The following is a 27,015-nucleotide window of genomic DNA, read 5'->3' on the forward strand; positions in this document are numbered from 1 at the left end:
TTTTATACTTGATTTCCAAAAAGAGTCTAAGAAAATGATTAATACATTTCCCCCAAGTTGTTCCACAGCTTTGAAATTGAATTGCTAAACTGTCTTTATCCATTCTTTTGAAATTTCTTAGAGACATGCTATCCTATCAGATTTATATATATATATTTTTTACCTATTACTTGATATTATGCAATTGTGTTGCTGCTAGTTTTTGGTTTTCTTTCCATTGGTTCTCATATACTTTAACCAACCCTTAGAAACACTGAAAGGATGGAACACTTCAGATTGCCATTTTGGTGAAAACAAAGCATAAGGAAATATTAAAAGAAAAGTCCTAAATCCGAGACTCAGCATAGGAAGCAAACAGAAGAATAGAATATTTTAAGTTTGAAGGACTTTGGGAGCCAGGGCTTTGGGAAAGATGGTACTGAAAGAAGGAGGGACACAAGTAAAATAAGGATAGAATATATTTTATTCACTTCTACTTTTTCCTCGTTAGAAATTGGGGTTGAATACATTCTGGAAATAAAACCCTAAGAAATGACATTTTTATGCTCCCTGACATGCATTTTCATCTCTTGATAAACAATCTACCTCAACGTGTAAGACAGCATTTATATTTTAAGTTATTTATCACATTCCATGATCCTTGAATATAAACATTCTTTAATATTGTCTAAATACTTAAATTTTGAATGAATTATCTGTTTTTCTTTGTTTCAACTGTCACACGAATGATACAAGTACTCACACGCAGTATCTATTGAATGATGCAAACCAAAATCCACATTCAGTTTTCCTGCAACACAGCGGACGATTTTCCAATCTCGTTTCTCTCGGGGCATCTTTATTTGAATATTTTGCACTCACCTCAACCTAACACTCAGTCATAATCCATCCTCGGTGTTATTTTAAAAATTTCTTTTGGCCAGTATTCTCTTTATTTCTTGAGCTGAGGACCTTGTCTAAAGTTTGTCTTATGTCGTCCACTGTTATTGATTGATGTTATTGATGGGATGTTGGAAAACTCATGTTGCATTCAAAAGGTACACTGAAGTCCTTACCCCTGTGCCTGTGAATATTAGCTTGTTTGGAAATAAGGTTTTTCTTTTGTTATCAGTTAACTTAAATGAGATTATATTGGAGTAGGATACATCCAAACCCTATTCCTCTCTGAGTGTTGTTTTAGAAAAGGGGAGAATACACGTGGAAGCATGGCCACACAGGGGAAGAAAGATACCATGGAGGAAGACGCATATATAAGCAGTAAAGCAAAGTCAAGGATTACTGGCAGCCACCAGAAACTAGGAGAGAGACAGGCAACAGTTGCTCTCTCAAAGCCCCAGAAGGAATTGACAGGATTGATACTCTATTTGGACTTCTAGCCTTCAGAACTGTGAGACAATAAATGTCCGTTCCACAAAACCATCTACTTTTATAATTTTGTTATGGCAACCCCAGGAAACTAAGCCATGTAGCATATATATTATTATATAAATGCAAAATACAATTAATATAAATGTTAAAATTATTTATAGTTAAATTTGTTTCCTAAATCTCAGGACAGAGTCATGAAACATTCAAATATCATCCTGAGTCAATAATACTCTGGGGGGGAAAAAAATTCCTGAAACAATAGCATTGTTTTTCCTGCATCTTTCTGTTACTTTGTTACACAGTGAAAGAAGTAATACGGTTGTTTTACTGTGAGAAAACTGTCATGATCACAGCAAAGAGTAAAATAGCTTTACTTCTAGTTTCCTATGAAGAATCATAAAGCTTGATATTCTGTGCTATCAAGGTACTCATCCTGAAAAATAACACTAAACTAAAAAGTTAGTATGATAAGGGAAAAAAAATTAAATATATATTCTCTTTATATGCATATAAATATATATGCATATATGTATATTATATGCACATATGAATAATGAATACATACATATATATGCATACATACACACACAATAAATGAAAACTTTTGAAATTTTGCAAAATATTCCAAAATAATGTGAGTTTTAAAAGACAAAATAATGTAATGGCTTTCAGCCTTTATCACTCAGAATTAAGTTGTGTATCACTTATATTTTGTATTTTTTCTGAGCATTTTATCACATCTCCACATAAACACTTAAGTTCAATAGTTCAAATATAGTTACTGGTTCAAGAAAAATGTCATAATCAAAAGATAAAAGACTAATAAAGATGAGAGTGATCTGCTTAAATACTGGCCATAAAAGATATTGTGTAATGACTTCTTGCAATAAGAATAGATATAAAAAGAATCATGGATGAAGGCACTGACTCTGGATTTCTACATCTAGACATGATATTTAAAGTCATTGAAAGGTATGAAAAAAGTGGATAGAGAAAAACAATGAGTCACAAACATCAACAACATTACAAGAGGCTGTCAGTATTAGGTGCCCACTGTGTAACAGGCACAGAAATAAGATCCCCAGGAACTTACAGCCTATTACAGCAAGTAGACCCATATCTCTAAATAAATAAAATGTTATCAGTGCTATGAATAAAGTTAAAGCAAAATGCTATGGGAATATATATAGGAGGAGCACCCATCTCTGACGATGGATAGGAGTGGTTCAGGAAGTCCCTCCTTGGAACGTCAATCTTGAATTGTTTTTAACGGTGAACCAGGCAGATAACCCAGTGTGTGCATGTCTAGGTCTGGGGGCCAGGGTGTCAGGGAAAAGGCTCAGTTTGGAAGACTCATCATGTGCAAAATAAAAAATAAAAAAACTATGTTGCATTTTAGAAGTAATTTAATAATAGCAGGAAAGAATTTGTAATGAAGAACAATGTTTATAATCCTAAGCATATGGCATACTATATCCTTGGGTATACTATACTATATAAACTATATGTATATTATAAGCATATTTTATGCATATCTATATGTATGTGTGTCTATATATCTATATTCTATGCATTTAAAAGCCATTGAACATTATAATTAATTTTGTGTTTTAGAAAATTCACTCTGGAGACATTCTAAAGAATGGATTTAGATGGCGAAAGATGTCACTGGAAGTTGGCAATTACTCTTGAAAACTATTACAAAAAAGGATACTGCTTGATCTAAGGACGATAAAAGTATACATGGCACGGGAAGATTTAAAACAAAGCAAAACTTGTAGGCACTTGGAGTAAGAAGATAGTAACAGTTGAGAAGAACTTTATGTACATAGAAAACAAATTTCTAGGTACATTTGTTTCTGGACTTTGGAACAAGGCTAAATGTCATTCTACTCTCCTAAAAAATTAACCGATCAGATGAAGTAGGCATTTACCATTTAAATAGATTCTTACTTTGAATTTCAGGTGTAAGATATTTATATGCCGAATTTTATTCTTATTTTAATATATAATGAGAATGATGAACATTAGTACAAATATATATTAGCGTGAGGTGAAATCTAATGGGCAGGATAAAATTCCATCTTTTATTTCTACAATACATGAGTATTATAAGCAACTACTCAGTGAGACCAGATTTCAGATATTCACTGTGATTAAGTATTCATCACTCCCTGAATTCTTACTATATATTTGACATCTCTTACTCTTAGGCTCTTTTTGAAAAGAGTGCAGCACTTATGCTGAATTGTAGCAAATTGGGAAGTTGTTCAGTGGTTTGGAAAACTCCCACAGCTAACTGAATAGGGAATAACATACTTATTATTATTTATGACTTTATTTCCAGGTCTTTACAGGTCAGCTTATTGAAATCACTGAATATACTGCTTTTCCAGCTCAGCAAAGCCAATTTTGCAGGCTACTTTGAGCTAGAAAGACATAGAAATAGAAGAAAGCCAGTTTCTTTAACTATAACCACACCTCAACCACTCATAATTTAGGATAATTTACTCTGAAAGAAAATCCATTGTTTATCAAACTTACGGTTAAGAATTCCAGACACTTCATTAAATGTAACCACTCTAGACAGTGCTTCCTTAGTGTGTTTCCTAGAGCATTCTTCCCATGAGACAATAATAGATATTACTTGAAATAAATGTTCTTCAGTTAAGACAGGAATTTCATGAGTTAAAGATAAGTATCTCACTTTATTAAGAGATCTGGGGGACTTTACAATCTGCTGTGTGAATTTTCAAAAAAGTGATATGGAATGTTTTATATATATATATATATATGGAAACCCAGATGGTGTAGTGGTTAAGCACTACGGCTGCTAACCATAAGGTCAGCAGCTCGAATCCACCAGGCACTTCTTGGAAACTCTATGGAGCGGTTCTACTCTGTCCTACAGGTTCGCTATGAATCAGAATCAACTTGATGGCAATGGGTTATATATACATAATTTTTTTTTTTAAGACGAAGCACTTATTTGATGAATACCTTCCAGTAGTATTTGTCCAAGGATAAATCACTGGGAAATACTTGTCTAGAGCAAATCATTGAGAATATGTCAGAGAGTAAATGTAGTAACAATAAGGTCATTTAGTAACAAAAACAGGCTGGCTTGTTTTAGTAATTTATAATTTCAGCATCAACATATGTCAGTTTATCAGGTGGGAAAAATGGGATATTTTGCTTTTAAATATCACCTATTTAATACTTATACATAGGTTTTTACCTCCCAAGTACATAACTCTAGATGGCCTGAAGTACCGAAAGAAGGTAGAGGTAAACCAAGAAATTGTAAGTAATTTGAATTTTGCAAAAATATCTCGATAGGAATGTATAGCCTTATAAAATGATTTCATTAACACCAGGTGAAAAAAAGAACAAAGATCTTAGATTGTCTATCAGGTAATACTGTTATATGAAAAATTTTAAATTTTTTTAGAAAACATTTAAATGTAGATTTACCGGTCATAAATACATAAAAAAATACATAGCAACATTAAAATAGTTAAGAAAAATTGTACCTTTCAGTCTACCCCTTCTATTTTTACTTTACGTTTATCACTGATTAATTCTGCCCAGTCATAATCATGATTTGTTTAAGCTAGTTATTGCAGCTCCATTAAACCTTTCAATGACACCTCAAATACTTTGTGGTAGCAATAATAACATATTGATATAACATAAAATATCATTTATATAAGTTTTCTTCTTAAAAACTATTTTTTCACTCGGTTGACACTTTATATTTTTCTTTTACATTTCCTCAGAAGAAAAATAATTTACCTTAAAATGAAAATTAAGTTTGATTCCTTAAACTTTATTAAATCATTATCCGATGCCAAATAAAGCCAGATTTTCTTCAGTGAAAAGAATGAGTCCTTGGAAGTATACCTAAAATGTTATAAAGTATCTTGACAGTGATTTTAGGTTATTGTTCTATAATTCATTTATAATTATGAAATAAAGAGCATGTGTAAATTGACAAGAAAATTGATAGGGCTGTGATGCTCAAAGTTAAGGGCATTGTGCAAAAATTTATTAAAGATTTTAAGTATTGTTTCCTCTTTAATTTCTCTTCTACAATACTTGATTTTGGATAAATTAATTTCTCAAATTCTCAGTTTTCTCATTTATAGACTAAATATCCATGAAAAAACAATAGGTACATAGTAAAACATTTAAATAAGATAATATGCAGAAAGAACTCAGCATTATATGAGCATTTTTAACTGCTAAATAAATCACAGATATTAAGACTATTCATAATATTAATAAATATACATAGATATTAGAACATATATTAAATATAAACATGATGTTATTAATTCTCACCATAATATAATTAAATATATTTAAAGACAGTATTACTATAAAACAGAGTAAATAATGATGTGAAAATGGAGCCCTGATGATACAGTGTCTAAGTGCTTGACTGCTAACAGAAAGATTGGTGGTTTGAACGCAAGCCATTCTGAAAGAGAAAGATGTGGCAGTTCGTTCCCGTAAAGACTTACAGCCTTGGAAACCCTATGGGGCAATTGTACTCTGTTCTCTAGGATGGCTAAGAGTCAGAATTGACTTGACAGCAACAGGCTTAATGATATGAATACAGGCAGCTCCTGTATTCAAGCTGTATGTAATCAAGTTAGAAAAGCAGCACTTAGAAGCACTTTTTTTTTTTTCTGTACATCTTATGGTTAGTAATATGTACTACATACCATGTTGCTGTGGCAAATAATTTGCAGATGCTATCATTCTCTGATATTCACTCACAGATGTCCAATTTTATGATTTACTGATCAAAATACTGTCATATAGATTTAGTTTTCTAAAGTAAATCAGGGGCTTCAGTTGCTTAAAAACATGGACCTAAAGGCTGATTGCTCTGCTAAGGTGGATAGGAAAATTCGGGAAGCAGTGAGATGTTACCACCAAATACTTGGAGAAAAAAAGAAAAGGAACACACAGACAACTCTCACCAGTTTTCTGGTTAGAACTGCCTTCCTCATTCCCGGGGATAATCCAGATGATCCAGAATTTTCCACAAGTGGAGTTATTACTGCATCTAACAACATGCCAATGTCGTCCAACTCTTCTTCATCGTCAGGGTAAATTTTTATGATTTGTGTATTTTTGTGTGCATTTATTAAAATAATCTGTATATTTATTTATAATGCTTCCAACCGCCAAAGACAAATAAATATCAGATTTGTAAAGGTTCTGATAATAAAAGGCAATGATAATGAAAACTAGAAAAAAACTGAGGTATGCAACTTACATCAGAGCCGACCTATGAAAGAGTTGTTGGAATCAAACCCTGTCGTAAGTCAAGGACTACCTGTCTCTATATATTTTATATATAAAACCACCCTTCACCATCTAGTCAATTTTGACTCATAGCGATCCTATAGGACAGGGCAGAATTGTCCCACAGAGTTTCCAAGAAGTGGCTAGTGGATTTGAACTGCTGACCTTTTCATTAGCAGCAAAACTCTTAACCACTGTGCCACCAGGGCTCCACATATATATATGTATATGTATTTTGTATTTGTATATATATGCATATGAGTATACACAGTTGTATACGATGGTTTTAATCAACTTTGAGAGGCTCAGTTAATAAAATTATGTGATTATAAACTTGAGGGAAACTTTTATAGATAAGTAAATGTGAGTTAATTTTTCAGGTAAAAAAACGTACTTTCAATTACAACAAAATAATACTTTGTGGTTTAAATAGTCCGACTGTTTACTGAGTCAAACCCCAAAAAATGGAGCTCTTCAGAATCTGTGCCCTCGTTTCTGCTCTGGCCATTGTGATAACAGCTTACAATGCAGCTTGTATTACATGCTAAAAGTTAAGATTCAAAAGATGTTTTCTTGTTTGTTTGAAAACTTGTCTCATGGGTTCAAAAATTCCATGTTTGTGAGTTAGGATTCTTAAATTCCATTGCATGTTTTTTAGTGAGTTAGTCGATTAAAAACATTACCTAAAGTATTTTACCTTAATGCTCAGAAAATCAATATCTATCTTAATTTCTAAAATATTATTGTCATTTGCTGCCATAAAGTCAACACTTGACTCAGTGTGACCCCAGACACAACTGAAAGAAAAGCTGCCTGGTACTGTGCTATCCCCATGATTGGTTGTGTATCAGACCTTTGTGATTCATAGAGTTTTCATTGGAATTACTTTTTTTTTAGCAACATAAACAGCGACTATAGAAGTAGACCTCACTGGATGGAATACACAGGACTTGAATCAACTTACATCTGTGGAAAGAGAAAATGGAGGAGCTCAGAATCATAAGTCAGAACAAGGTCAGGGGCCGAATATTGAACAGACCATCAGTTGCTCATCTGCAAGTTCAAGCAGAAGCTGAAGAAAATTAAAACCAATCCATGAGAAACAAAGCTCAACCTTGACTGTACCCTACCTGAACTTAGAGACAATAACAAGAATAGATTTCATGCACTGAACACTGATGACTGAAGATCAGATGAGTTGTGGGATGATATCAAGGGTATCATAAATGAAGAAAGCAAAAGGTCATTAAAAAGGCGGGAAAGGAAAGACCAAAATGGATGTCAGAAGAGACTCTGAAATTTGCTTTCGAATGTAGAATAGATAAAGAGAACGAAAGAAATAATGAATAGAGCTGAACAGAAAATTTCAAAGGGTGGCTCAAAAAGACAAAGTGAAATGTTATAATGAAGTATGCAAAGACCTGGAATTAAAAAAAAAAAAACAAAAACAAAGGAAGAACACGCTCAACATTTCTCAAGCTGAAAGAATTGAAGAAAAAAAAAAAAGCAAGCCTCTACTTGCAATATTGAAGGATTGTATGGGCAAATGTTCAATGATGCAGAAAGCATCAAAAGATGATGGAAGGAATACACAGAGTTGCTGTTTCAAAAAGGATGGGTTGATGTTCAACCATTTCAAGGGGTAGCATGTGATCAAACGTAGCAGTATGATGGTACTGAAGGAAGAAATCCAAGCTGCACCGAAGGCAATGGTGAAAAATAAGGCTCCAGGATAGATGGGATACCAATTGAGATGCTATAACAAAAAAATACAAGTGGATGCAAAATTGGAAATGCTTATTCGTCTACGCCAAGTAAGTTGGAAGACGGCTACCAACTGAAAAAGACCCATATAAGCGCCCATACCAAAGAAAGGTGATCTAATGAAATGCGGAAGTTATTAAACAATATCATTAAGATCATACACATGTAAAATTTTGCTGAAGATAATTAAAAAATGGCTGCAGCAGTAGAAGCTGCCAGAAATTCAAGCTGGATTCAGAAGAGGACATAGAATGAGAAATATTGCTGATGTCAGAAAATTGCTGAAAGCAGAGAATACCAGAAAGATGTTTACCCGTGTTTTAATGACTATGCAAAATATAACATTGGAAGAATCGGAATTCCAGAACACTTAGTTGTACTCATGAAGAAACTGTACATAGACCAGGGGCAGTTGTTCGAACAGAGCAAGGGAATACTGTGTGGTTTAAAATCAGAAAATGTGTGTGTCAGGTATGTATCCTTTCACCATTCAACTATTCAATCTGTATGCTGAGCAAATAATCTGAGAAGCCAGACCACATGAAGTAGAATGAGGCATTAGGATTAGTGGAAGACTTATTAACAATCTGTGATAGGCAGATGATACAAGCTTGCTTGCTGAAAGTGAAGAGGACTTGAAACACTGATGAAGATTGAAGAATACGGCATTCAGTATGGATTAAACTTCAACATAAGGAAAACAAAAAATCCTCACAACTGGACCAATAAGCAATATCATGATAAATACAGAAAATAATGTTGTCAAGGATTTCATTTTATTTGGATCCACAATCAATACCCATGGAAGCAGCAGCCAAGAAATCAAATGACATATTGCCTTGGGCAAATCTGCTGCAAAAGACCTCCTTAAACTGTTAAAAAGTGTCACCTTGAGGAATAAGGAGTGCCCCATCCAAGCCATTGTTATTTTCAATCACCTTATATGCATGTGAAAGCTGGACAGGGAATGAAGAAAACTGAAGAAGAATTTGATGCATCTGACTTATGGTGTTGGCAAAGAATATTGAATATACCATAGACTGCCAAAGAATGAACAAACTTGTCTCTTCAATAGCAAGGGTGGAGAGACTTCATCTCACGTACTTTGGACATGTTATCAGGGGGCACTAGCCCCTTGGTAAATCAAAGGGTCAGTGAAAAAGAGGAAGACCCTCAATGAGATGGATTGACATATTGGCTGCAGCGATGTTCTGAAGCATAGCAATGATTGTGAGGTGTTGCAGGGCCAGGCAGTGTTTCTTTCTGTTGTGCATGGGGTCGCTATGAGTTGGAACACCTAACAACAAAAATAACAAGTTTTCAGAAGTAGATCAGTAGACTTTTCTTTCTCTTCCATCTTAGTCTAGGAGCTTCGTTGAAACGTGTTCATCATCACAGTAACATGCAAGCCCCCGCTGACGGTCTGGTGGTGGCTGCACCCTGGTCTACCTCAGGGAAAGGAGAATTCTACCATTGAATCACCATTGTTCCTATTCTAAAATATTAAAGGGCTTATTTTAAAGCCCTTCCGGAATAATAATATATGAATGTAAGGTAAATGCAAGTTTTATGATGACATTGTGTGATGATTTGTGTCTTTTCCCTGCCTATTATGGAAGAATAAATCCTGAACTTTCAGTAATAAAATTGGTCTGATAAGGAAATTAACAGTGGGTAGAAAATATTGGAGTAAAGATAATTGTAAACTAACAAAGGTCACATTAATGTTTTCTAAATTGTTGTCTGAATCAAAGTAGGGGGAAAAAACAGAGAAAAAATGTAATGGACTCAATTAATTCTACGTGATGAAGTCAAGTGACAGAAGGCCACCCAAATTTCCAATAACAACAAACCTTGAGTTGCTTTCATTTACTTTAAAATGATCTAATGGAAACAAACGTGATATTTCTTCATATTTATCAGGAATATTGAATTGAAATATGTGAAGTATATATTCTAAATATTAAGTTAATATGTGTACCATTTGCTCAATAGTAAGCTTTATACCATATGATACTCAGCATCAATACGATTATTCCAGGATCTCTTTCAAAGAAATTTTGAAAATATTTTGAAAGGAATATAAAATATTCTTTGAATTTGGAATGTTTATAACAAAGAACTTTACATGTATCTATCATTTTTTAACAGTAGCTGGTTAAATGCATTGCCATCGAGTCAATTCCAACTCATTGCGATCCTATAGGACAGAGTGTAACTGCCCCATAGAGTTTCCAAGCAGTGCCTGGTGGATTCAAACTGCTGACCTTCTGGTTAACAGCCATAGCTCTTAACCACTGTGCCACCGAGGTTTCCTTCACAGTAGTAGTGCACTCTAATTTTTAAAATATTGTTACTAGCAACTTTTATTTTGGGTAACCTGAAGGTATTTTTCACTTTATTAGAAAGGAAAAGAAAGTGTATGCTTGATTCTCTGGATGGTCATTAATGTTGAATTTTCTCTTCTTCAGGGGTATTTTCTTTCAGTTTTCAGAGTCATTATAAAAATAAACTATTTTATTTGTCTGACACTCTTGGAAATTAAAACCTCATTAGTAGTTGTTTCCACACATATGTGATAAAATTCAATTCACTTGAGGCTACTTCCCATAGATTAGAGTTTGCTTTTCTTCTGCTTAGGGATATTGTTAAATTACAGAAGTTATAAAGTTAATTTTAAATGGTTTATTCATCTTTAAAGTAACAATATTCCCTTTCACTTAAAATCTGTGAAAGATGACTAAAATTAAAAATTCACTATAAAGGGAGGAATCCAATTTTCACTAAGATAATTTAATTGATAAGCAAAAGGAAATTAATTTTTTCAGTACATTTTGAAATGAATAAAAGGTACTTGATAGGTTTGAGACTTAATGAAAATTATTATTATTATATATATTTATAGATGAGATATATATAATTTCTTTATAAAATTCTCTATGTCACATTATTTTGAACAGGTGTAATTTTTAGGAACTTAAAACCTACTTTGACTCATAGGATATTACTGTCAGAAGAACCTTTAAGGTCATGGGTCTGATGTCCTCCTTGGCCTAGTGTGGAAACTGAGGACTAAAGAAAAAACAAGCTTTTCATGATCAAACAGTGAATTAATGTTAGAGTCAAAAGTACAATCCAATAAACACAGAATTTTACCATTATATCTACCCTCCTACCAGCATCTGTATGTACATACATGTCTTTGCCTTTCAACTTTTGATGCATTCTTTCAATTCTCTTTTCTAAAGTCAATCATACCACTTGTACAGGAAATCTTGCCCAGCTATTTCAAATAGAATGCTTTATTTCTCTTTATGACATTACTAAATTTTCTCTCTTCTGGATCATTCCATGGATATACAAGTATGATTGACTCCACTTCCCAAATTCGGTGGTTATCAATTTATACACTCTCAGCTCCAAAAAAACACTGTTTTACCTTTTATGTGAAAATGGATCTGGGCCCTTTAAATATTTTTCATTTTCTAACTGCACTATAGTAAGCTTTGTCCACAGCGGGATCTGGAGATCCATTGTAGGGGAGACATTTGGATTGCTAATTTGAGCGTGCTCACTCACCAAGCTCCTGCGGTGAATTCAACTTCTCCAGTGCCTAACTCCTACAGTGTCTGGTGGCTAGCAGCACCCACCAGATTCCCCCAGGCCTTCCTGAGGTGATTTTGTAGAACAGTGCCTCAAGTAGGAACACATCTCCATGAAGAGATCTCCCTAGCACCCTAGAGGGCTATTTCCAGAAAATTTCACCAGTGGATCACCACAATGACTTCTCTTCCATCCCATGAGCCGTGGCTGGGCTATGCCTATTGCAAGGAGGTCTGGATTTCAATCCTGGGGAGGGAGTGGGAGAGTGAAGAGTGCTCTTCCTTGGGTGCTCTCTTTCTACCCTATGGGAAGTGGCTGTTCCTTATATCTTCTATTTCTATATTTTTTAGAGTTCTCTGTAACTGTTTACTTTCCAATCCATACTTAACTCCAATTCTTGGTTACCAAACCAAACCAAACCCAGTGCCGTCGAGTCGATTCTGACTCATAGCGACCCTATAGGACAGAGTAGAACTGCCCCATAGAGTTTCCACAGAGCGCCTGGTGGATTTTAACTGTCAACCCTTTGGTTAGCAGCTGTAGCACTTAACCACTACACCACCAGGGTTTCCAAGTCTTTGTTATAAGTTAATAATTCTTTATAAAAATTTTCCCTGTTGAAATTACAATGTGGTTTTTCTCTTCTCACTGAATCCAGACTAATAAAAAAAAAAAAAATGCAGACCATTTTTTTTTTCTGTTCAGTTTCTTAATAATATTCTTTTAAAGACTGTATGTATTTACTGTTTTAAAATTTTGTCTTCCCATTTTCTCTTAGATGCATTCCACAGAACTCCTCTTGGCAAGGTCACTTATGACCTCCATTTTAGTAAATTTAACAATCAATTATTAGGCCACATTCTACTTGACCTATTAGCAACATTTATGATACTATCTCATATTGTGTCTTTAAATTATATGCCAATCTTCAAAATTTTTATCTCCCAGTCAGATCTCCATACCTTCACATTGAGATATTCAATTATGCCCTAATCATCTCCACTTAGAGGCCTAATTAAAAAAAAAAAAAAAAAGTTGCCATTGAGTCTATTGCAATTTATGGCAACTCAATGTGTTTTGTTTTGTTTTTTTTTTCCATGTGTACAGGGTAGAACTTTACTCGATAGGGTTTTCAAGGCTGTTACCTTTCAGACACATATTGCCAGACTTTTCTTCTGAGATGTCTCTGGGTGTGCTGGAACTGCCAATCTTTAACTTAGTAGTCAAGTGCGTAACCATTTGTGCCACCCAGGGACTCCTGTAGAGTTCTAATAGACATCTCGAAGTCAGTGCTCCAAAGAATCTTTCCCCATCTTTCTTCTGAGTTCAACCCAAGAAACACGGTCTCATTTGTGATCCCTCACTTTCTCTGGTATCTGCCATCTAACTAGCTCTATTTTAAAATACACCTACCCCTCGCTTATCAACTCTTGTTATCCAACATTTCACCTTTACGACAATAGTAAAAAATCTATTTTGTGCATTAATGATGTACCTTTGGTGGTAGCAAACGCCAAGGCGTGAGGTGAGAGTAATGCTGGATGTGATGGTTAAGGTTATATGTCAACTTTGCTGGGCCATGATACTCAGTGGTTTGGCAGTTATGTAATGATGTAGTCATCCTCCATTGTGTGATCTGATGTGACCATCCTCTACTTTTGCATAATGCTGATTTTTGCATAATGACTTGATCACTGGAACCTAACTATGTTGATACGTGAGAAGTGGGTGTGTAACTAGAATGTACATGTTCCTCCCTATCATCATTGCTACTATCCACATTGCTCTCCTCTTATTCCCCCAAATATTTCCCTTCTACTATTGTAATCACTTCCTAACTTATTTTCGTGTTTTTACCATTGCTTCCCTTTAGTGTTTTGTCAACACAGTAACGCAAGGGTTTCCTTTTAAAAGTATATGTTAGATCAGCTTTCTCTTCTGCTCAAAATCCTGCAATGGCTCCCATTACACTCCAAAAAAACCCCACGAGATCTGTACAATGGTTTACAAGGTGCTCAGTGATTGCTTATATAACTTCTCTGAATTCTTCCAACAATTGACCCCTTGTATCTCTCTGCTTCAGTTATACAACCACCTTATTTTTCCTCAAATTAAAAGAGTAACAAGCATAAATGTGTTACAAAAATAGCAATTGGAGAAGAGTTAGTGGGAACATATATATTTTAGCTATCCCACATATATTACTTACTAAATTTAAAAAAATTCCATAATTAGATAGATATAAATTTACTCTAAGGCTTTGGCTCTGAGACTTGCCCAGAGTTTGAGTATTCTTTAGTTTAAGTATCCTATTTTGACCTCTGATGTTCACTTCCACTATTTCCGTTTACTATAATATTAAATTTGCTTCAAAGAGTTAATTCAGTTTTCTAAAAATCCTGAATTAAAACCACTGGAATTATCAGGTTTGATGATTTACATGGCATTTGCTTTGCTGAAAATGTTTCACAATTTTTCTTAGTCCTCTTACAAATTATTATATTCTATTTTAATTTTATCATTCTTATATTAAGTAGACATGAATAAAAAATGAATTTTCCTTTAATGTTTACTTGAGAAGAGTAATTGTTCTTGTACCATGTGACCTTTTGGCAAATGCTAAGTATAGCATTACTTAATATGTGCAAATATGTTTATGAAACAATTTAATTTTTAAGTTCAGTGTTTGTTTTTTTTTTTTTTCCTTTTGGGATGGTTTTTATTTTTCTGACTTAGGAAAATGAATTAAAGACCTTGAGGCTACTCTGTTATTAAATACACAGCTAGCTTAAGTAGAGGAATTTTGGTAAATTTGTGTTTTTTAGAAATATAGCTAATAAAGCAAAAAAGATGAGAGATTATATCCTATTTGAATCCATTTAATAAATGATTTTCAGTTAAGTCTGAACCAACAATCTCCTATCTTGCTTTATGATAGGGTTCCTAGCACCCTCTGTTAGCCTCATCATAACAAACCATTGTAGAGAATTCTGTCACATTTCAGATAAATCATGTAGCAGCAGATAGTTAAAATAAGTGAGAGTAAAATTCCTAAGACCTAGAATATATTTTTCATTTGTTTATTCAGCAAATATATATTGAGTACTAACTACGCCAGTCACCTGGTAAACAAGACCCTCACATCCGGTGCTCTGAAAAATATAGTTACAGAGAAAGAGATAAAAACAAATAAACCAAAACTATGCAAGCAAACAGTATGCTAAGTAGCATACTAGTATGCTATGCTAAGGACCTGGAGCCTTTATGGTGAGGCATGACTAATAAGAAAGAGTCAGTCATGCTATGACAAGGGTAAACAGCTTTCTAGGCAGTAAAATACCAAAACAAAACAAAAATGGGGATATCATTAGGGCAGTTCATCTCAGCAGGTCGGATTATGTTATCATTGCCAAGACATAGTAAATAATCATATCAGACTTTTAATTGGTTTTATTACTCTTCTTAATTCTCTATGGACTGCTCCCACCATTGCCAACCTCTTCCCCTGGCATGCCACTGCTTCTGGTCCTTAGGATCAGCTGATACAAGTATACCACAGAACGGATGGCCTTGACACGCTCAAGAACAAGAAAGAAGCTCAGTGTTTCTGAAAGGCACTGAGTGATGGTAGGACATGGGGTCAGAGAAGTAGGCAAGGGAAAATTCATGTAGGGCCTTGTAGACATTAGAATTTTGTCCTACGGACAAGATAAAACTAAACTTTGAGATGAACTGATTCATATTGCAAAAAATTCCTGTCTTGTTGTAAAATGGAGAATTATTAGAGTAGCCAAGAATAAAAAAAAGAAGAGTAGATAGGAGGGTCTCCCATTAGTGCACGAGAAACATGGTGATGCCTTGTTTTAGAAAGGGACTGTTGAGATGCTAACGATAATAATAATTAAAAAAAAAAAAAGAGCCTATTCAGGATATGAGTTGCAGTAGAGTCAAAAGGACTCCCTAAAGGATTGAATGCTGAATGTAATACAAAGAGAAAAATTAAAAATGATTCTAGGACTTAGGACTGTGCAACTAGATGGTTGGTAGTGGCATTTACTAAGAATGGGGAAAAAAGGTTTGGGATTTTGAAATCTTCCATTTTGGACTTGTGCAGTTTGGAATGCCAATTGGAGATTGGGATATCCAACCAGAGATGTTAGGTAGTTAATTTGGTATTTGAGTCTACCCTTTTAGGAAAAATGTATTGTTAGGGATGTAAATTCACAATTTATAGTTGATTTCCCTTTTTTTTTTTCCATGAGGTATTTAAAATATGAGAGTAAATGCTATTTTCCATGCAGAACATGTGGTGACTGGGGCATTACGACATTAGAAAGTATGTAATGGAGAAAGAATGGCCAGATCAATGGTGTCCAACACTGCTGAGAAGCTTACTAAAATAAAAACAAGTGGAATGGGAGAAAAAAATTACGGAAAGGAGGCTTTTGATAATCTTGATTACTGCAAAGGACTGATCTGAATGATTTGAAGAGAGAATGATGGTATGAATAAGTATTTAATAGATATAAATAATTGGATGTTTTGCTGGAAAAGGAAGTAGAGGATGGGAACAGTTTTGTTAGAAAAGAACATGAGAATTTTTTTTTTTTTTAATAAGCTTGAAACAACACATCTTTGTAAGCTGATTGGAGTGATCTAATAAAGAGTGAAAATTGATGGTGGAAAATAGTGGAGCAATAATTATGGTAGTGAAGTTCCAGTGGCAAGGAAGATGGAATATGAATCACAAGTAGTGGGATCGGCCCTCGATAAAAGCAGAGGCACTTCATCTGTTGTAGTAAAAAGTCTTCTGGATTAGGCCCCAACTTCCCCATTACTCTCTTTGCTATAGAAAGGAGAGTCATGTATGTATGTATGACTTTGTGCTTGTAAATGTGTTTACACATTTTTTGTTACATTGATACTCTAGTTGATTTATAAGCATGCTGAAATAAAAAAAGGTTTTGTGTTTTTTTAATGTTATAATTTGTACCGCAATCATCATAGTGTGTTAAGTGACCATGTAACTAAATAGTATGTAACATAAATCTACAGGATTTTAGGAGTATATGTTGTCACATATTTCTCATTTAAAGACTTATGATTTTAATGTGTGTGTATTTAGAGAAGAGTAACACTATCTCTTTTTATTTTTATTTTATTTTTATAATCTTAGTTTTGTACAGAATACTAACTATCCACTGATAGCCTTGTATAACCATTAATTTAACAGCAAGGAAATCAGAGGGAGAAAAAAAAAGAATAAAAAATGATGAAGTAACAAAACTAGTAATGGATTCTGTTAAGGTGTTTGATTCTTTTTGCTTTACTTGTTTATAAGAGTTTTTCTGTTTTCCTTTGTAAAGATAAGATATATAACATACTAAACGGTGAACATTTATGTTGGCAAACTTTGAGACCTGTCGGATTTATCAGGGAGTAGTTTACCAATGCTTGCTATGGGGAAGTAAACTCAAACAAAACATAAGCAACTCAAGAGTCTACCCTACTCTATATATCTTACACTATGATTCATGAATGCTCTTTTTATATTGATTTTCTCTTTGCCATTTTGCTTGCTTTTCATTAGGCTTCTTAGTTGTGGCTATAATTTTTATGGACAACAGAGTCCTTATGTCACTAGTATCAGGTCAGTCATCATATTTTTTCAGTGGATAAAAGGTTGAAGATCTTGCCCATCCTTTTCACAGCTCCGTTACTACCATAAATAATCTTTTGTGAAGAATTTATTACTCCACAACTTAGAATAGAAAGAGTTAATTTCTGTAAACTCTTTTTTTTTTTTTTTTTACATAAAGTTAACATTTGTTTTTCAAATTTAAGCACTTAGTTGAATCTCATTATTATTATTACTTTTATTATTTGGTCATGAGATTAAACTACATTTCTCTAAGCCTAGGCAATATTTTCTTGTTATATTTCAAACTTTTTTCTCTTACTTTTTGCTACAGAAAATAAAATATTTCAAACTTTTTTCTCTTACTTTTTGCTACAGAAAATAAAAGTAAGTATGTGGACACACTAACACACACACATTGCTGGATATTTCTCTTACGAGTCACTGGGTTTGTTGTGAGAAATATTTCTCCTTGTTGTCTCAAAAGAGGTAATACAGGTCCTAAGAAATGAAGCAAAGGTTATCTCTATATCTCAACCTTCTAAATAATCTCTGGCTGTGATACTGAATTTTCCTGAGTATTTATTGACTTGGTTTTATGTAGAAATGCATTTGCTTGATTTTTAAAACAGCATTCCCCTACTTTATATATCATTCGCTAGAAGAGAACACACCATATTTCTGATACTTACATATCATTTTAAAATATGTATATAATAAGTAAATATGTGTATATATATTACAGGAGCCCTGGTGGCGCAATGGCTAAGCACTCAGATGCTAACTGAAAGCTTGGCAGTTCATATCCAACAGCTGTTCTGAGCGAGAAAAGACCTGACAATTCGCTCCTTTAAGATTAAAAAAAAAAAATTGTCTAGAAAATCCTATGGGGCAGTTCTACTCTGCTCTATATGGTCGCTATGAATGGAAATTGACTAGATGAGACACAACAACAACACATATTAAAAGATGCAACATATGAAGCCAGTTAAAAGGAGTGGAATAAAAATAAAAGAAAAAAAAGAAAAAATTAAACCATGTTGTTTATTGCATAGCGGCAGCTCTTTGTTGCCTCCTGAAAAGAGGAAACAAAGATGATTAAATCGAATTTGGTATGCTCCTTTTTTTTTTTTTTGCAATGTAATATATATAACATTCTTTCTAAAATGACTGAAACTTCCACGATTTTTCTCAATTCTTTTGAAATTTTTAACTTCAGGAAGTTCAAGAAAAATGTGGAAACTATTAGTTAAAAATCTATCCCTCACTTATTTAGAAAGGGAATAGAAGTCATTTACCATTTCTTAGTCTATAATTCAATTATCTTTTCTTTCTTTTTGTCTTTCCTCTGATCTTTTCCATAAAAAAAAAAATAGCAAAGTTAAATAACTAAATTTATTTAGTACCAACTATTGTATTTCACTAGAGAATAAAACAGACATTGTTGCTTCTGTTTCTTTTTATCTTTTTTCCTATTCTTTTCTGAAGCCTACTTTCTCTACCACTCTTCTTATCTGAAATCCATATTCTCTACTAATCTTTCCATCTTCATTATATTTGTAACTCCAAATTACCATAATTTATACTTCATAATGGGATATATTAATGCATAAATAATAGAAACAGAATTGATTATCTCTTGCATGCTTAAGATATAACTAAACATAGATACGCATAATGGAACTAGTAATTAAAAAAAAAAGCAGTAGAGTGCACATAATGAGAAATGATTGAACTGAAATTTTCCCAAGTCAAGTTGGTCGACTGCCTTACAAATATAACAAAAGATTTATTGTAATCTAATATTTTCTTTGTCTGTGAAGTTTCTGTCCTTATGGCTACTTTTTTTTTAATTCCAGAAATTTTTTTCTTGTATTTATTAAATAGAATCAAAGAAACTCAGAGCTGTAAAAATTAATACAGGCTATTTAGCTTAACTTAAACCTGAAAGTATATATTTTCTCTATATTTATGTTTGTCTTAAACATTTCTTTAAACCATGCCGCCTTCTCTATCTTTTCTACTGTTGCCTTAGTCAGTGCTTTATGATGTCTTGTATAGCATTATAGCAATAACGGAAGCAGCTCACAAATGATCTCCCAAATATTGTTCTTTTACTACCTCGAACCTATCATTTACGTCTGCATGAATTACCCTACAAAAACAAACCATATTCCTTTTTAAGTCTACTTAAAAAATTAGTTCAAGTACTATCTCCTTTTGAAATGCAACACTTATATCACCAGAAATATGTAGACCCTTCATGCTTTAAATATCCCTAATATTTTTTTTTAATTTATTTTATTTTTTTGTTGTTGAGAATGTACACAGTGGAACGTACACAATTCAATAATTTCTACATGTACAATTCAATGACATTGATTACTTTCTTCCAGTTGTGCAATCATTCACACCCCCTTTTTCTGAGCTCTTCTTCCTCCATTAACATAAACTCACTGCCTCCTAAGGTTCCTATCTAATCTTTTGAGTTGCTATTTTCAATTTGATCCCATATAGATAGATCTTAAAAGAGCATAATGCTCACAGAAAATGTTCTTTTTGAGTTAACTATGGTTTGGTTTTAAGAAGACTTCAGAGTATATTTTTAGTTTAAAGATTAAAGATTATCTCACAGCAATAGTTTCTAGGGTTCATCCATCCCTCAGGGTTCCAGAAAGTCTGGATTCCATTAAGATTTGAAATTCTGTCTCATATTCCCCCCTTTTAATCAGGATTCTTCTATAATCCCTGATCAACATGTTCAGTAATGGTAGCTGGGCACCACCCAGTTCTTATTGTCTCATGGCAGAGAAGGCAGTTATTCATGGAGGTAATTAGCAACACATTCCTTTCTTCCTCCTATTCCTGATTCTCCTTCTTCCTCTGTTGCTCCAGGCAAATAGAGACCAGTTTTTGTGCCACGGATAGCCACTTGAAAGCTTTTAAAATCCCAAGCACTACGAGTCATTGTGAAAAACAGAACAGTGGTTTCTCAAAAAACTAAAAATAGAACTAGTATATGACCCGATTTCACTCCTATGTATATACCCCGGTGGCATAGTGGTTAAGTGATATGCTGCTAACCAAGAGGTCAGCAGTTTGAGTCCGCCAGGGGTTCCTTGGAAACTCTATGGGGCAGTTCTACTCTGTCCTATAGGGTCTCTATGAGTCGGAATCGACTCGATGGCAGTGGGTTTGGTTTTTTTCTGGGGGGGAGTATATATCCAAAAGATTTGAAAGTAGAGATTCATTAGATACCTGTACACCAATGTTCATTGCAGCACTAGTCACGATAGACAAAAAGTGGAAATGACTTAAATGCCCATCAACGGATTGATGGATAAACAAAAAAATGGTACATACATACAATGGAATGCTACTCAGCCAATAAGATTAATGAAGTCTTGGTACATGCCACAACATAGATGGAGCTTGAAGACATTATGCTGAGTGAAGTAAGTCAGTCACAAAAGGACTAATATTGTATGGCTTCATTTATATAAAAAGATAAGGCAAATGTATAGAGAACAAAGTTTACTAGTAGTTACCAGGGGCAGGAGTGAGGGGGAAGGGGGGCTATTTCTATGAATCATTGAGTTTTGGTTTACAATGGTGGAAAAATCACTGTGTAAGTTTTTAAGGTTTGCTTAGCCTAATATTATTAAGTGCTGTCAATAAGCTGTACAATGTAAAAAACTTAAATTGGCAAAAGCTGTGTAATAGACCTATTTAACTTTCTAATCTTGATATACAACATTATTTGTTCACGTTATTAGCACTTCATACTTGACTACCATTCTTACCCAAATTTCTAATTCTCTAACTTACAATCTTAGTAGTATAAGGATTAGTAAATTTTTTGGCAGTGGTCTGGATCCAAATTAAGACTTTAATTAATGTTATAGGCCCCCTTCTCCAAGACTTACATCTCCGCATGTCACAAAATACACAAAAACACAATTTTATCTGTCATTTCAGAGATTAAAGTCTCCTTAAAGTTAATTTTTGGATAGCATGACAAGCACATAGATAAATTTGCATTACAAGTTAGTTTAAAGACACAAGTATCAGAATCAGGGAGAACAAGTAATCCTTCCTCTCATTAGTTGAGAGAACTTAATGTCCTTGTTCAATTACTCTGTGCCCTACCTACCTTCTAAAAATGAGGTGATTAGATCATGTGGTGTCTGTATTTCCCTCAGCTCCCATTATCAAAGATTCCATAATTCCAGTTGCTAGGTGCTATTCATAATTCACCTCCATCGAGTAAGAATGTTCTATCTCTCTATAATGTCTGAAATAGCATGAACTGATTTTTAATAAGTATCCTTAAATGACCATATAATATGCATTTTGACCAAAGAATGAACACATTGAATTTTAGGTCAAACTAGTTATAAATTATTCCTTGTTATTTTCAGAAACGGTGAAGCTAGGAACTAATTACTGCAGATATATATATATATATATATTTGTTGTTGTTGTTGTCAGATGCCGTCAAGTCAGTTCTGACTCGTAGCAACCCTACTCACAACAGAATGAAACACTGCCCAGTCCCGACCCACCCTTACAATCATTGTTATGCTTGAGCTTATTGTTGCAGCCACAGTGTCAATCCACCTCATTGAGGGTCTTCCTCTTTTCTGCTGATCCTATACTCTGCCAGGCATGATGTCCTTCTCTGGGGACTGATCCCTCCTGACAACATGGCCAAAGTATGTAAGATGCAGTCTCACCAGCCTTGCTTCTAAGAAGCATTCTGGTTGTACTTCTTCTAAGACAGATTTGTTCATTCTTTTGGAATTCCATGGTGTATTCAATATTCTTCGCCAACACCACAATTCAAAGGCGTCAATTCTTCTTTGGTCTTCCTTACTCATTGTCCAGCTTTCACATGCATATGATGCGATTGAAAATACCATGGTTTGGGTCAGGCGCACCTTAGTCTTCAAGGTGATATCTTTGCTCTTCAACACTTTAAAGAGATCCTTTGCAGCAGATTTACCCAATGCAATGCACCTTTTGATTTCTTGACTGCTGCTTCCATGCCTATGGATTGTGGATCCAAGTAAAATGAAATCCTTGACAACTTCAATCTTTTCTCTGTTTATCATGATGATGCTCATTGGTCCAGTTGTGAGGATTTTTGTTTTCTTTATGTTGAGGTGCAATCCATACTGAAGGCTGTGGTCTTTGATCTTCATTAGTAAGTGCTTCAAGTCCTCTTCACTTTCAGCAAGCAAGGTTGTGTCATCTGCATAACCCAGGCTGTTAATGAGTCTTCCTCCAATCCAGATGCCCCGTTCTTCTTCATGTAGTCCAGCTTCTCATATTATTTGCTCAGCATACAGATTGAACAGGTATGGTGAAAGAATACAATCCTGACGCACACCTTTCTTGACTATATATGTATATGTGTGTGTATATATATATATATATATATATACATACACATACATAGAAGGTATTTTTTTTAAAAAATCACCTGGATACTGTGTTGAAATAAAGTGTTTTAAGTATATTATCTAATTTGGTCCTCACAAAACTTTTGCGTCAGTGTACCCTGGTGTATAGATGAAGAAATTAATGATCACAGAAGTTGAGTGATATTCTCACAGTCATATAAGTGACCATGATTCAAGAAAGTGCCAGAGATGGGATTCAGAGTATTAGTGGATCATCCTTTAAGTCTCCACTATGAAATTTCCCTTAAAGATAGTATTTGATTAAAACAGAAACAATATATGAGTAAAAATAAAAAATGGATCGTAATGCTTACTTTCAATATAGAATTTTTGAGCAGGTCATAGCTATTAAAACAGAGTCACACGTAATTACCTGTGGTGGCAGCAATGGCAGTCTTATAAAGGCAAGAAGCATACTTAGGTCATTGCATCTCCTCTGTGTGTCGTACTTGACCCACATCATTAATGCATGGAAGATGGTCTCTTCATCAGGAACATTGACATCATCACTGGCTAGGAGTTTATGGAGCTCCTCAGCTGGAAGGAGTAAAAACTCTTGATTTCTGATAACTTCCATTATGTTTTCCTGCAGGGAGAAAACATCTTGGCATAAATTCTGTTTTATTTAGCTAGTAAGGTATCTCAGAAAGAAATGAGAAATGCAGTCAATAACCTTTGTTCTCGTTATAACATAATCCTTGAAACTCAGTCCTTCAGAAACTAGAATCTGTTAAAATAAAAGCATTGCAATTGTAATTGAAGTGTATACGTATTTGAGAGAGCACAGAACTTGTAATAACTGGAAGGTTATAATGATGAACTTTGTTACACAGGCAGAATGTACTAAGTGATCAAATATTCAAGTTTCAAGTCGACCGTCATATAAGATTTGGTGAATATGAAAGGAATACCATTTCAAAGTTTTGAAAGTTCGGCTTCATATACATGCATAAAAAGGTGAGAGTAAAATAACATGGAGAAAAGTAATATAAGAATACACATTGTTAATTCAAAAGGGAAAACAAGACATTTAGGCCACAGAAGTCACAAAATCTCACATGTTGCACCCCCTTATCTTCGTATCTTCCACCTCTGATAACAATTTCTCTAGCTTAATTCAGATTCCCATTTCTTCTCTTCCACATTGCTGCCATAATCTCTAATTACTCTGTCTCTGTCCTTAGCTTCTTGACTGAATCTTCTATAATGATACCAGAGTAATATTTCTCAAACAGAAATGTGATCATGGCATTACTCTGAAGTTTTGTTTTCTTTATTTGTTCTGTTTGTTCCGGTGTCCTCTTGTCTTTTGGTTCAAACTTCGCAGGTTAAGCTCTCTGGCTCTCCATGATCTGCCCTCTTCTTGCTTCTAATACTTCATTTTCTCTCATATTTGAATTTCAGTCACGAATATTACTCACCTTTCTTTCAATTTACAGTGCTGTTTGGCATGGACTCCTTCACCCACTCCAGTGCTTTAAATGGCTTTATCCACCTTCTTTTCCTAATTCCTATTATTTTTCAAGATTCAATTCAAAGGCCACCTCTTGTATATTGAGCGCTCTCTTCAATCCCAGCTGCTCTGGCTATGCCTCCTCTGTCCTTTCACAGTGTGTGGTATGAATACCCCTGAAACAGCAGTTACCAAACTGAGCTTAAACTTTGGTTCACCCAGAAGGTCTCTTTACAAACTGTAAGCTACTTAAGACAAAGACCCTGATTTATTTAACTGTGTATATCTAGCCCCTGGCATAAAGTCTGGAAGACAGCAGGAACAGAGTATATATTTATTAAATAGATGCATTAATGATCTTTATGGAGAAAAATAGTATAGTATTCTGTTTTTCATACATATTTTTTAAAGTTGTTATTATTAGTTGCTATCATAACAATTTCTGGCTCCAATTCATGCATACAGAACACAATGTTGCCTCATCCTGCATCATCTTCATGTTCAGTGGTGCATTTCCCTCATTTTTGCTGATCTTCTACTTTTCCTAATAAGATGTCCTTTTCCTGATGATATGTCCAAATTAAGCAAGCCTAAATCTCACCATCTTGCTTCTAAAGAGTATGCCGGTTAATGTATTCTAAGATTGATTTTTGTTGTTGCTGTTATTTTGACAGTCCATGGTATATTCAATATTCTTCACCAACACCCAATTTGGATGCACCATTTCTTCTTTGGTCTTCCTTTTTCATTCCATAGTTTTTACAAGCATCATAAGTGATTGAGAGAGGGGGCCAAGATGGCTGATTAGGTAGAAGCTACCTCGGATCCCTCTTACAACAAAGACTTAGAAAAACAAGTGAGTCGATCACATACATGACAGTCTACAAGCCCTGACCATCAAATACAGATCTAAAGAGTTGACCTGAGTGACAGAGACTGAGAACGAGCAAACACAGGGAAGCAATAACAGTTTTCGGAGCTTGGAGCCAGCGTCCCAGTCAGAAAACCTTGGTGCCGGGCTTTGGACTGAGTGCAGGGGAGCTGACCACGGCATCCTGAGATGGCGCAAACATGGGATGCAGCCCTAGCCCCCAGAAGTGACCTAGGGGGAAGCCCAAGCAGTGCATGCAGGAAGCGCAGCAACACGGCTCACGGGATGAGAAGTCACTGAGAGGCAGTGACTGGCTTTGGAGCCTGGAGTGCAGCATCCCAGCCGGGGAACCTTGGCTCTGGGCTTTGGACTGGGAGCGGAGGAACTGACCACGGCTTCTGAGACAGCACAAGCACAGGATGGGGGCCTGACCCTCGGGGACAATCTGGACCCAGCCAACATGCACAGGCTACACACCCCTCCAGAATCTCAGATAAAATAGTCATCACCAAACAAGATAAGTAACTTTGTCTATATTCCGGGGTGCTACTCTCTCCTATCTATCTGACCCCTCCCCTCCCCTTCCCAGGCAGCTTCATTAACATTGGAATTTCCTGAGCCAGAGAGTGAAGTACTCTGCGGTTTTTGTTTTTCTTTTTTTGTTCTTTTTTGGTCTTTTCCTAACCCATTCTCCTGGCCTGAGAGAGGCAGCTACAAAAAACCCAGGGCCCGAAAATCCTTCCCTGACTTCCCGAAATTGGACTAAAAATACAGAACCAGCTCCAGCCAGGCATATGAGATCCACAGTCTTGGGCTTTCATCCCTACAGGGAACAAGGTGGCTATTATAATGTAAAGGCAATTCTGATAGGGATCTGGCTGTAATTGTTTTAGTGGATTACTGTAAAGACAAGTTTCTCAGGTCTGATATCTCTGCATATTAAATAGAGCCCTCACTGACCCACAACAGGGAACTGAGGGCTGAAGCTCCCCCCAGACCACCTAGCCTCCTGCCATAGTGGTCTGAGGATAGTGACACCTACCAGTCTGTAGAGGTACATGCATTGGGTGCCTAAGGTACAGCTGCAGAGCCCACCCACCAAAGTGCTTTAGGAATAGAGACACACCTATCTCACTGGCACTTGGGGGAAGACAGTCAGCATCCTGCCCCCCCCCCCGGAGTGTGACCCCCTGCTGTTACTAGAATCTGGTGCACACAACTAGCACCACTACTCCTCTAGGTGGATAGGTGACAGTCTGCACTGCACACTTGGTGACCCAAAATCAGATTCTGTTCAAGAATAGTGAATGGACTCTTAGGCTTATATATCTGGTAACAGGCCAAACCAGCTGGTAATAGGACATAAGTGATTCAAGGGCTACGACAATAAAGACAGCACAATCTAGTAGCCCATCTACGTACATTGAAAGAAAACAAAACAAGACAAGACTCAGTGAGCAAATATAGAATAAATCACTACAATATCTTAGAGATGCCTCAGAGACAGCAGTCAATATCAAACCACATAAAGAAG

The 27,015-nt window shown here is 35.0% G+C and overlaps 1 protein-coding gene across 2 annotated transcripts in view; it reads right to left on the minus strand.

The window, feature by feature from the left end:
- KLHL1 (kelch like family member 1) overlaps positions 1-27,015 on the minus strand; it is a 474,296-nt gene that overhangs the window by 164,214 nt on the left and 283,067 nt on the right. For both annotated transcript variants that reach the window (XM_049853061.1, XM_049853060.1), the window contains one exon: positions 23,531-23,743. In XM_049853061.1, the coding sequence (XP_049709018.1) occupies positions 23,531-23,743 (213 nt within the window). The remainder of the gene's footprint in view (positions 1-23,530; positions 23,744-27,015) is intronic.

Source organism: Elephas maximus, chromosome 14, assembly GCF_024166365.1.
Source record: "Elephas maximus indicus isolate mEleMax1 chromosome 14, mEleMax1 primary haplotype, whole genome shotgun sequence".
Taxonomy (NCBI): Eukaryota; Metazoa; Chordata; class Mammalia; order Proboscidea; family Elephantidae; genus Elephas; species Elephas maximus.